The sequence below is a fragment of the Protomyctophum bolini genome (genome assembly GCF_963924005.1).
Source record: "Protomyctophum bolini genome assembly, chromosome: 13".
NCBI classification, from domain to species: Eukaryota; Metazoa; Chordata; class Actinopteri; order Myctophiformes; family Myctophidae; genus Protomyctophum; species Protomyctophum bolini.
In genome coordinates, this window is record NC_137874.1 from 12,978,268 (window position 1) to 12,990,936 (window position 12,669).

The window sequence follows — 12,669 nt, forward strand, 5'->3', positions numbered from 1 at the left end:
CGCTCCCCAGATAAACACGACAGCTGTGGCAGCCGAGGCCACACAGCACAGCCCAACAGACAGCCAGCTACTTTGGGACGACGTCGCTGCTTTGATCACATGACGGATCCAAAGCAAAGAGACCAAGGCGCTCTCTGACAAGCATATATATATATATGTACGTTTTTTTGTTATTTTTTATTAACCTTTGTTTAACCCCTCGGGGGAGTCGAGGCGAGTGTGCATGGGATGATCTTTCACAGTAATGCCCTACTTAGCGCTCACACTAGTACAATCTTCAGTTTTAAATGTATCCATTTGTAACTCTGAGAGGGCACAGATGACACAGAATGTGCCCTCTCAGAGTGAAACGGACACGGAGGGTTTCACTGTGTGCTGTACAGTCATCACCCACGGTTACATCTTCAACCACTGGCCACTGAGAAGCTTGTCTGGAGCAGTTTGTGGATTAAGTGCCTTGCTTAAGGAGGCATTTACATTTGGACAGCTGACAGTTGGAAGAGGCTAAACTACTTGAAAGGGTATTTCATTTTACTCTGGCTTTTGTGTGACACACCGCCAGACCCTAGTTTTGAAGTTGTTTGATTAAATATTTTGAGATATTTGATATTCATTTTATCATCACGCATCCCATTTCTATATCTCTGGTGACTGACTGATATGCTAAATAAATCAAATGTAATGACCAATCTGTAGTGTTTTCACAATACTTTTTTGAGGGGCGCCAGCCCCTCCTATGCCCAGCTTTGTGTGCTTCCTTGTATTTGATTGGCTGAGCACGGAATGTGCACCCCTCACTTTATTTTTGTTGTATAACCTCAGCTTGCTTGGCACCTCGATGGAGGTCATACCAAAAAAGAAAAAGGTACTTTTGCCCCAAAGAAAACGGTTCTATGCAGTGGAAAAAGCAACATTACACGTGTCTGCTATACAGTAGCTGCTGTAAAACTGCAAACGTTTTGTGTTGAGTCAACTTGGTCGTGGATCAGCGCCCAAGGTCAGAACCCTGCCCTATATCCCCCGGCGTTACACAGGAGAAATGTTCCCGGCCTTTCCTGGATCCAGGGCCCACTTGAAAATCACAAAAAAGACGTTCGCCGGCCCACCCATCTGATGTGTTAAGTGGTCAGATGGGTGGGCCGCGTGCACATGCTCTCAGAGCATGTGGAATGCCCTGACAGGCAAGGGCAAGGATAGCACCATGCCACTTTCTTTATCCATAGGCTGTGCGTGGTGTTGGTCACTTTGAACTTTTCTATATGAATTGCACGTCATCATACATACTGGGGCTCATTTTAAACGTTTGTCCATGTTTTGTTTTTAGTTTTTAGCTTATATGTTTCTTAAATAGGTTCTACGTTTTATGTTGCACTGCCAATAACTGAGGGGAAACGGTATTTCATGTTCTTTATGTATGCAAGTACATGGGATGATGACAAATAACGTGATTCTGATTCTGACACCATCCTTTCAGCCGTAATGTCTGACTGTACCACATGCTGTTTACATTTCAGAAAAATAAAGTAATCAATGAATCAATGAGCATTGTTTTAATACTATGGGCTGTTTGACTTACATCGTTGGTGTTGACGTGCCATGCCATGTCGCCGTAGGAAACCAGCTGCCCGTTGACGTAGCAACGGATCTCAGAGTTCCTCCAGCGGTTGTAGATGTGTACGATGCTGATCATGTACCACTGGAATGCACGCGCACGCACACGCACACACACACACACACACACACACACACACACACACACACACACACACACACACACGCACACACACACACACACACACACACACACAACACACAAATCAGCATGGATATTTTCTCAAGATTTTACACTTTTTTGAGGGGCGCTAGCCCCTCCTACGTCCAGCTTTGAGGGTTTGTGCAAACATTGTCCCAACACAAACATTGAATGCCATTGACAATGAATGGCCAGTTTTTAAACACAAATATTGCGTAAACACAAACATTGAAGACGAATGTGAGGACGCAAATTCTCATTGGCCGGAATGAGATGATGTATGATGATAAGAGCGCCCCTCACTTCACACGGGTGTGATCTTTAATATTGGAATGTCCAAAACTTAAACTTTTCAGGATTCAAATTCGAAAGTGTCAACAGATCAACAGCAGATCAACAATCTCAGAACACGCCACGATCGCGTTAAATATATATAATATGGAGTGCACTACAGATTCAAGTACACAGTTGTGTCTTACTTAGGTTCACTTTGCTTTCAAATATGATGCTCCGTTAATATTAACCTTCCAGCATCTTTTAAAAAAGATGCATCATTATCGGTCGTCATGAGGATTATTAAGCCTATAGGCAATTTGCAATCCTCTCAGGTTTATGCCCGACAACAATGATATTATAGCAGATCTCACAACCAGCCACATCGCGACACGTTATGAGCCTGTACTAGATTGGCTCTTTTAGCCGTTTGTCTTATGAATGAGCCTACAGTATGTATGGCTTAAGTGGTTGAGAAATTGTCCTTCTGTTTTTTTTTTTAATAAATCTAATTCTGGCTACACAAATCAAATTAAGTGGTTATTAGAGCCGATGGATGCCTTCATAACCTTGTTCTCAAGATCATCAGTGTGGTGTGTGTCATTACAGTCATGGATGCTTCCATAACCTTGTCAAGGTCATGACAGCAGTGGTGGAAAAAGTACTCAACTGTTTTACTTAAGTAAAGGTATCAATACTGCAAATTAAATGTAGAATTACACTGCTACAAGTCCAGAATTTAAAAAATCACACCCGTGTGAAGTGAGGGGCGCTCTTATAATCTTTCAACATCGAGGAGGGAATTCAATGATTCAATGATTAGGTGATGTAATGATGATGTAAAACAAACGGTGTCAAAACAAACATTGCATTCTCTTTATTGTAAATGGCATTTAATGTTTGTGGGACAAGATGACGTACATTTTCCCTTCATTGTCAATGGCGTTTACAATTGAACTAAACTAAAGACAAACATTAAACCTGTATATAGGAGGGGCTAGCGCCCCTCAAAAATATACTTGAGTAAAAGTACAAAAGTATTGGTATCAAAACTATACTTAACGCTTGTACTGCCACCCCAATAGCAGCTTTTCAGTGCCTTCTGCCAGCTCTATTCATGATTTTAATTCATCATTTGAAGAAAGATCTGTGATATACACAATGTATATCATTTTAACGGGGCAAGTATATACAGTAGTATTAGACAACCAGGCCTGATGATGGCGGTAACTTCACCATTATGCCGATTTTGACCGAATTGACCGAATCTGGCCGTCGTCATTTCCGGTTCAACGGTGTAAACATCAGCTATCTTTCTTCACTGTGTTACAGTGATCTGTTCCCCAGTCCGTGCGATCCTTGTTTATTTTCATATCTAAGTCAAATTAAGCTCTAATCAAGCCCCGAACATCGCATTTTGAGCAGCTATGCACATAAAGACGGTGTGCGTGCGTGCGCACGTGAGGATTTCGGCCAGTTTTAGGTGGACGACATTGACCCTTAGCAAAAAATGCTAAAATATGCTACATTATTTAAAACAAATCCCCCGATTCAATAAAACAATTACGTCAATCCAGTCATTATTGAATTATACGTTTTAAGACATATGGGGTTTCCAATGTATAAAATGTCTAAAAATAGCAGATCTACAAACTCACAATGTGATGTGTGCATCATACTGTATGTAAAAGCTTGGACAAAGTGGATATGCACACACACAAACACACACACACGCATAAATAAGGACACATAATTGCACGCGTATAGATTTACACTCACAGACAGGCGTACAGATGCCAACCACACACACACACACACACACACACACACACACACACACACACACACACACACACACACACAGCGCTGATACATGGACTTATTCATTGATCAAATAAATGGAGCCACTGGGCAGCACACACACATTCTACTGACTCAGCACATAGCGTCCTCTGCTGTCTGTGTAGGTGTGTGTGATTGTACGTGCTCGTGCAGGTGTGTGCGTGTGTGTGTGCATATTATTTGTTCATGCACTCATCAACACAGACAGTCCTGGAGAGCAGGACGGACAAAGAGAGAGAGAGAATAGGAAGAGAGAGATATAGACAGAGAGAGAGAGAGGTGTTTCCAATATCTAACAAGTGCTACCAAACTGACCAGAACATTGTAATTGATCTTGTGTGTGTGTGTGTGTGTGTGTGTGTGAACTGCTTACAGTTCCCACTTTTAAATATCTGGGAAGCATAATGGCTGACAACTGCACAATGGATGACGAGATCCAAAACCGCCTTAAACAAGCCTCAACATCTTTTGGTCGTCTACGGAGAAGGGTGTTTTTGAACAGAGACATCAATCTCCACACCAAAGTGCTGGTGTACAAAGCAGTTTGCGTCCCCACACTACTGTATGGATGTGAGGCATGGACCATCTACAGCCACCATCTCAGAAGCCTGGAGGCCTTCCATGTCAGATGTCTCCAGAAGATCCTCAGCATCACCTGGAAGGACAGAGTGCCACACACAGAGGTGCTGGAACGTGCAGGCAGCTGCAGCATGGAGTCTATCCTGAACCAACACCAACTCAGGTGGCTGGGTCATGTCATCCGTATGCCCAGCCATAGACTCCCACGCAAAGTCCTCTACGGCCAATTACATCTTGGTCAACGCAGTGCCGGTGGGCAGAAGAAGCGGTTCAAAGACCAAATTAAGACCACACTGAAGAGAGGCCAGATCAACCCCTCTTCACTAGAGGAACTCGCATCCTGTCGCGACCTCTGGCGCTCTCGCTCCGCACAGGGAGTGCAGCATATAGAGCCAGCGCACACAACACCGTGCAGCAAAGCGTGCAAAGAGGCATGCCCGCAAAGCCACCCCTGTTCCCCCCAGTACCGCTTCCAGTACCGCTTTCATATGCCTGGTCTGCAACCGTGACTGCGGATCCAGGATCGGACTATACAGCCACCAGAGGACTCACAGATAGGAGAAGATGGTCATCATCGGACACGATGGACAACCACAAGCACAAGCAAGCAAGTGTGTGTGTGTGTGTGTGTGTGTGTGTGTGTGTGTGTGTGCGTGTCAGTTCACACTTTCACCCCCGAACACGGCTTACACGAGTTAATTGATAAAGACCTCTTTGCCTCCCGAGTTATTCATTCGCCGATTATGATAACTTTTAAGACATACAAGGTTTTTTTCGCTGACACTTTGGGATACGTCACGTGACCGGAAATAAATAACTGACGCTTGCTTCTCAGGGCTTCTGGGTAACCGAGTCAATCCTATGGGGAATCACGGTGGCGAGCGGGTCGCTCTGTTCCTCTTCCTTGTTTTGGATGGCGGTGGTGGACTTTGTCTCGTCATTATGAGAAACGATCGCGCTATTTTAAGGCGAACGATCGCGAAATGGAGCTACGTTCACAATCGGGTGATTCTTCAAAGGTTAGTGAAAAACTGCGCCAGGGAAGCAATGTTTTGTTTATGATTGAAAACTTTCGCGATAAATGTGTTAAGACTCACCTTGCGAGGTTGAAAGTCGTACTTGACACAGTGCTGGAAGCCTTTGCCTTTGGACTTCAGTGACGTGACGATCAGGCAGTTCCCCACGAAGTGAGCCGAGTAGCCGATCCCTTTACTGGTGCGAAAGCTGGCGAGCAGGAGAGGACAGGACAGGACAGGACAGGACAGGACAGGACAGGACAGGACAGGACAGGACAGGACAGGACAGGACAGGACAGGACAGGGGTATGTTGTTAATAAGATCATGGAAATCAGGTGGAATTCAAAAGCATTTTAAACACTTAAACAGACTTAAACACAGCATCCTTATTGTTGTGGGGAACGCTTTAGCTGAAAATAGGCGAAAATAGTCGATAGGGCTATTTTCAGCTAAAGCGTTCCCCACAATAACAGATAATACACTAGTATAGAACCCTGTTACCATATAGAGAATTAACTCTAAGATATATTTCTAGTTGCAAAAAACAGAATCAGATGTAAATCAAAAGCATTTTAAAACACTTGGAGAAACAGACTTGAGTTACAACTGTACATATAGTATGCAGACAAATCCTGACCACTCGTTTTGGTTTTTGTTTGTTTGTTTCTCAAATCGACCGCACATTTTAAGAATGAGATTGACAGTAGATGGCATGTTAGGTTGATAGTTCATACTACAGTAGGTTCACTGTCTACCTAGTATCTTATAGTTTCATGTTTAGACAGATGCTACTGCAGGCTCATTGTTTACCTATACATTCCTGAGCCACTACACAGTTCTCCCTGCATTCTATTCACTTCATGATTTACCTTGTTTAGTGTATGTCACTCTGGATAAGAGTGTCTGCTAAACGCCTGAATAGTAAATGGAGATTTGTATAAATAGTGACGGTTCATGCGTGTAATGTAATAACTGAGATAACTGAGAATAACTGAGATTGCCGAATGCACTTTACTGACTGAGAGATTCAGGGATTGCCAAAAGCACTTTATTGACTACCGGGTAGTTGCACTTTATCAAGGGAATGTGTGCAATGTCTCCGTTTTGTGTATGTTAGGAATTTCATGGTGTTTTTTTTTCCTTTTCTTATGTGAACGTGTCTGTTATTTGTATGCAGCTGTGACTCTGTCTCCAAGACATATTTCTCCCAAGGGAGACAAATAAAGACAACCTTGAACCTTGAACTGGCATCAAAACGGAAGCGTCTCAATGATCTAAATTTGTTTTCGGCGACAGATTTTGTCATCGCGGTGGGTCACATTACTTCAAGCCCTGTGTGAGGCTTGGCGCCCCCAACGGAGCACGTGCAGCGGGGGGGTTCCTGTGCTTCGGGGAGCCCAGGTTCCTGGATGAAACCAAACTAAATCCTTCCCTTCCCTCTTGATTCCCCCTCTATGCAGACTGCTTCCCACGCTGCTAACCTTCATGTGTGTTGAGAAAAATAAACCTCAAAGCTAAGCTTCTGCGTCACAAGAAGAAACATATCGTTGATGTCGGGCAGAAGCCTCCTATCTCCATATTTTAACCTTTAGTGTTTTCTTTCGTAAATGAACGCCCTACTTGATCATACTGCAGCGTTAGCTCTGGTCCATATATCTCTAATGCCTTCATTAGAGCTATGGTGGACAATGCTGTACCACCTCCAACAGAACATACCGGTACTTTCCCCATTGTTTTCTTAAATAGTTCCATGTGACTAAAGAATATTACATTGGATTCATCGGAACACTGCTGCTTTAAAAAAATATTAATAATTTAATTTCCTGAATAGTCACGGTTTTGGACATGCAAGGTTCCACCAGGTATTCCACCTTGACAGTGACGATAATATATTTCACTTCTACATACACACACACACACACACACACACACACACACACACACACACACACACACGTTCCCACATACTGTAGCTGGAGGCACACTTCCAGCAGGTATAAATCCCTCTCAAGTGAATTCCCGGAATCCCGGTGCATGTTAAGAGGGCGAAGGGTGCGTTATCGCTGTCTCCACGCGGACAAGGTTGGTCGGCGTCAAACAGGGAGTGGGGAGGGGAGGGGGTGGAGTGTGTGTGTGTGTGTGTGTGTGTATTACTACATGTGAAATAGACATTAGTGAGGACCGTTTTCCTGGTCCTCAAAATTACACGTGTTGTTTTTATGGTTGGAGTATACATTTACATTATTATAAAAAGACTCAGGATGGGGTCAGGTTTAGGATTAGACCTGTAGAGGCTAGGTTACGCCTGGGGTTAGGTTTAGGATTAGACCTGTAGAGGCTAGGTTACGCCTGGGGTTAGGTTTAGGATTAGACCTGTAGAGGCTAGGTTACGCCTGGGGTTAGGTTTAGGATTAGACCTGTAGAGGCTAGGTTACGCCTGGGGTTAGGTTTAGGATTAGACCTGTAGAGGCTAGGTTACGCCTGGGGTTAGGTTTAGGATTAGACCTGTAGAGGCTAGGTTACGCCTGATATACACATAGTTATAAAGATTGAGGATGGGGTTAGGTTTAGGATTAGACCTGTAGAGGCTAGGTTACGCCTGATATACACATAGTTAGTGTGCACGCTGGTGTCGTGCACCGAAAAACAGCTGATCTGCTATTCTTTGGCTTTAGGTTTATGGTTAAAAGTGGCACAATTAATATTTTGTGTAAACGCCCGGGAACTCACTGTCTTAAAATATTAAAAATGTGTGTGTGTGTGTGTGTGTGTGTGTGTGTGTGCTTGCCTGCGTGCGTGCCTGTGTGTGGGGGCAACTGCGACTGCAGGAGCGCGATAAGAAGCTGAAGGCAGCGTGTGCTGCATGCACTCCTCGCTCGGCTCAGGCTCACCATGACAACCGGTTACCGGGGAAACCGAGGATTACATGCTCTCCTCTCCTCCTCGCTCTCTTCCTCTAGCTCTGCCATTTATCATAGCTCATCCTTTTGCCGTGTCATCCAGAGAGAAAAGGAAGACAGGACGCCCGGTCACATCCCCCCACCTGCTGACACACCACCTTCCAACCCCCCCCTCTCTCTCTCTCACGTGACGATGTGTGTGGCGTGTTCGGAGCTGTAGATTAGCTAGCCGGCTGACACTCATTAAACATGTCTGATTTGGGGGGAGGAAAGGGGGGGTAGTACCAGACTGGAGTTCAACCCCCATTAACTAACCCCTGCCTGCATAGACAGACGGTTCACTGGTGAACACCATATGTGCTACCCAGCACGGAGAGGTCTAAGTATGAGCAAACCCCCAGCATTCGTATTCTGGGAAAAACATTTGCAGGAAATTGTCACTTCCTCCAAAGACATTTAATGTAGGTTATTTAAAAGCAGTGGTCCTCAAACTGTTGGTCCAGGGACCATCAGGGCTCCTTGAGGGGCGGTTCCAAATGGACCCTTGCCGGACTGCAACTTTGGAGGTATAGTAGATGGACATTTTTCATCACAGTTTTAGTCGACAAAGTCACCCACATTTATTCAGAAAAGACTGCACATCAGAGACTTCCAAATGTGTCTATTAAAAGATGTCGTTTGTTTCAAGTTCCTACAAGGCAGAGAACAAATATGACGTCTGAACTCGCAGTACAATTTCCAGCTGACGGAAGATGTTGGCGTTAATGATCACACATATTTTCCAAACCAAACAATGCATCTGTATATTGTAGGACATGCACACTAGTCCAGGCTCCAAATGCAACATCTGATGATGACAGCCAAGACAGCACCAGAGACTAAAACGTCAGTTTTATACCTAACGTGCATTATCAGACGTAGGATTTGGGATGGAATTACTGACAAGATTTATCACGCGCCTCATACTTATAACGATCCAATTCAACACAAAAAACAAAACTGCCAAAACAAAATAGCCTACAGTATGTGCTTATAAGTTGTGAGATCTATCTAAACAGTTTTAAAGGGATATTTCAATTTCAAATAAAATACACATTATAACAAATATAAGAAAAAGAAAAAGTAATAGAAAGATCACGGCCCCCTTATGCATTAGAATGAGACATTTTGGGCGATATCGATATCCGATATAATTAATCGCTGTTATGGCCCGATAATACCGATGACAATATGATCTCATTCGGTATTATTATAATTTTTGTAACAGGGTATCTGCACTGCAGGTCAGATTTAACTTGAATACCTTTTATATTTAATATTGTGAGCTTGTAGATCTGTTCAAGCTGTTACTTTGGGGGCTTGTTTATCTGTAAAGACAGGCCGATTAATCAGACCGATTAATTCATCGGTCTGATTGATTAATCAAACCGCTGCTGATTAATCTAAAAACAACTCAAATGGGCCGATACCGATGTGTTTGCAGATTAATCTCCCATCTCTATATCTCACACATTAGAAGGTTCTAATAGGTGAGCGGGCTGTGATTCTTCCATTACTTTTTTCACAAAAAAGTTTTATATGTTTATTTGATTTGAAATTGAAATATTTGAATCAGACCAAATTCGCATTTACACTTTGTAATACATTGCAGATGATATAATCAATATTGTCAACAACAGCACGTGGAGGGGTGTTGTCCATTTGCGGTAGTTTTTGACTGCTAGTTGTGTTTAGTTTTTTCTTGTCTTTTTCTTTCGTGCAAGTCATGTGTATTTTGTATGCTTTATTGAAAAATCATTAAAAAACTTTGATGACAAAATCAGACCAAATTCTTATTAGCCAGGGGTTTATACTCGGTCCTTTCTATTTGCGTAAAATATTGATGCGATGGATTGTACATCGGCGAATTGTTGGTGAACGTCTGTCTACTTTCGTTGAATTGTCCGCCTATTAGGACATGCTACAAGGATGCTAGGGATCATGTGGTAAACGATTAACACCCCTAGCAGAGATACCAAATTATTCAATTACAGTTAATATGAAACGGGTGGTTTGGGGGGAGGGGGGGGCAGGGTGAGTAGACGAGAAAAGGAAGGAAGGAAGTAAAGCAGGCAGGAAGGAAGGAGCGCAGAACGCAGGAACGGGGGCGGGGGTGTAGAGTTCAATTAAATCAAAGGTCAGAGCTAATGAAGCGTCACAGAAGCTAACGGCTCACGCTTACGGACAGCCACGGAACCAACCAACGAGCCCGGCGGCTACAGCGTGCAGCGCCGAGACCCCCACCCCCCCGCCCACCCAGGGCAGACATTTGACATTTTCAAAGTTATGTCCATAATTCTTATTCATTATCAGTTTATCTATTAACATTCATATTAATTGAGTCAGCGGAGTCGAACGCCGATACGTCAGGTCGAGGGAACACTTGGGTATTATTATTCCGTGGTCTGGAAAAAAAAAGGATTAGGAAAAGCAGACGGGGGATTTGAGAGGAAAGGGGGAAGAAGATTTTACCGGATTTTTAACAACCTTTTTTGTGTTGACGTTCTACGTGTCCCTAGAGGGGGTAGGGGATGAGTGAGTTAGTTTAACCATGTTCTATGTGTCCCTAGAGGGGGTCGGGGATGGGGGAGTTAGTTTAACCATGTTCTATGTGTCCCTATAGAGGGGGTTGGGGATGAGGGAGTTAGTTTAACCATGTTCTATGTGTCCCTATAGAGGGGGTTGGGGATGAGTGAGTTAGTTTAACCATGTTCTATGTGTCCCTAGAGGGGGTTGGGGATGGGGGAGTTAGTTTAACCATGTTCTATGTGTCCCTATAGAGGGGGTTGGGGATGAGGGAGTTAGTTTAACCATGTTCTATGTGTCCCTATAGAGGGGCTTGGGGATGAGTGAGTTAGTTTAACCATGTTCTATGTGTCCCTAGAGGGGGTTGGGGATGGGGGAGTTAGTTTAACCATGTTCTATGTGTCCCTATAGAGGGGGTTGGGGATGAGGGAGTTAGTTTAACCATGTTCTATGTGTCCCTATAGAGGGGGTTGGGGATGGGGGAGTTAGTTTAACCATGTTCTATGTGTCCCTAGAGGGGGTTGGGGATGGGGGAGTTAGTTTAACCATGTTCTATGTGTCCCTATAGAGGGGGTTGGGGATGAGGGAGTTAGTTTAACCATGTTCTATGTGTCCCTAGAGGGGGTTGGGGATGGGGGAGTTAGTTTAACCATGTTCTATGTGTCCCTATAGAGGGGGTTGGGGATGAGGGAGTTAGTTTAACCATGTTCTATGTGTCCCTATAGAGGGGGTTGGGGATGGGGGAGTTAGTTTAACCATGTTCTACGTGTCCCTAGAGGGGGTCGGGGATGGGGGAGTTAGTTTAACCATGTTCTACGTGTCCCTATAGAGGGGGTTGGGGATGGGGGAGTTAGTTTAACCATGTTCTATGTGTCCCTATAGAGGGGGTTGGGGATGAGGGAGTTAGTTTAACCATGTTCTATGTGTCCCTATAGAGGGGGTTGGGGATGGGGGAGTTAGTTTAACCATGTTCTATGTGTCCCTATAGAGGGGGTTGGGGATGGGGGAGTTCATTTAACCATGTTCTATGTGTCCCTATAGAGGGGGTTGGGGATGAGGGAGTTAGTTTAACCATGTTCTATGTGTCCCTATAGAGGGAGTTGGGGATGGGGGAGTTAGTTTAACCATGTTCTACGTGTCCCTATAGAGGGGATTGGGGATGAGGGAGTTAGTTTAACCATGTTCTACGTGTCCCTATAGAGGGGGTAGGGGATGAGGGAGTTAGTTTAACCATGTTCTACGTGTCCCTATAGAGGGGATTGGGGATGGGGGAGTTAGTTTAACCATGTTCTACGTGTCCCTAGAGGGGGTCGGGGATGGGGGAGTTAGTTTAACCACTTGAACCCCATATGGTTGAGCAGAGTGAGTCCCTCGTGGCTCTACAGGCTACCATTGTATTCTCAGTTTTTCTGTTATTGTGTGGAAAGACTATAGACTCAGCGTCGCAGTCCCGCCCCCTCGAGAGACCCAGAAAAGAAATCGCCGTTTATTTTCCCATAGGCATTTCTTAAAGTATTTATTTAAAGACGGTTACGCCGCGGACAAAGCCAACTCGGATCGTGACAAATCATGACAATGAACACAATATTTTGTTGTTCTGAAAGGGGGAGGGACTGCGACGCTCTATAGCCCATTGGTTATGTTCCCCACAATACGGATACTGGGGCTTGAGTGGTTAATTTACCCACAGGAATTCTATCAATTGCACACCACATGAAGCTTTGAATACATGGAGATCTT

General features: G+C 44.2%; 1 protein-coding gene across 4 annotated transcripts in view; it reads right to left on the reverse strand.

Moving 5' to 3' along the window:
* Positions 1-12,669, reverse strand: part of LOC308327093 (neurobeachin-like) — a gene marked incomplete at its 5' end in the record, with an annotated part of 182,914 nt that overhangs the window by 104,494 nt on the left and 65,751 nt on the right. For all 4 annotated transcript variants that reach the window (XM_080780237.1, XM_080780238.1, XM_080780235.1 and 1 more), the window contains 2 exons: positions 1,577-1,696; positions 5,545-5,671. In XM_080780237.1, the coding sequence (XP_080636363.1) occupies positions 1,577-1,696; positions 5,545-5,671 (247 nt within the window). The remainder of the gene's footprint in view (positions 1-1,576; positions 1,697-5,544; positions 5,672-12,669) is intronic.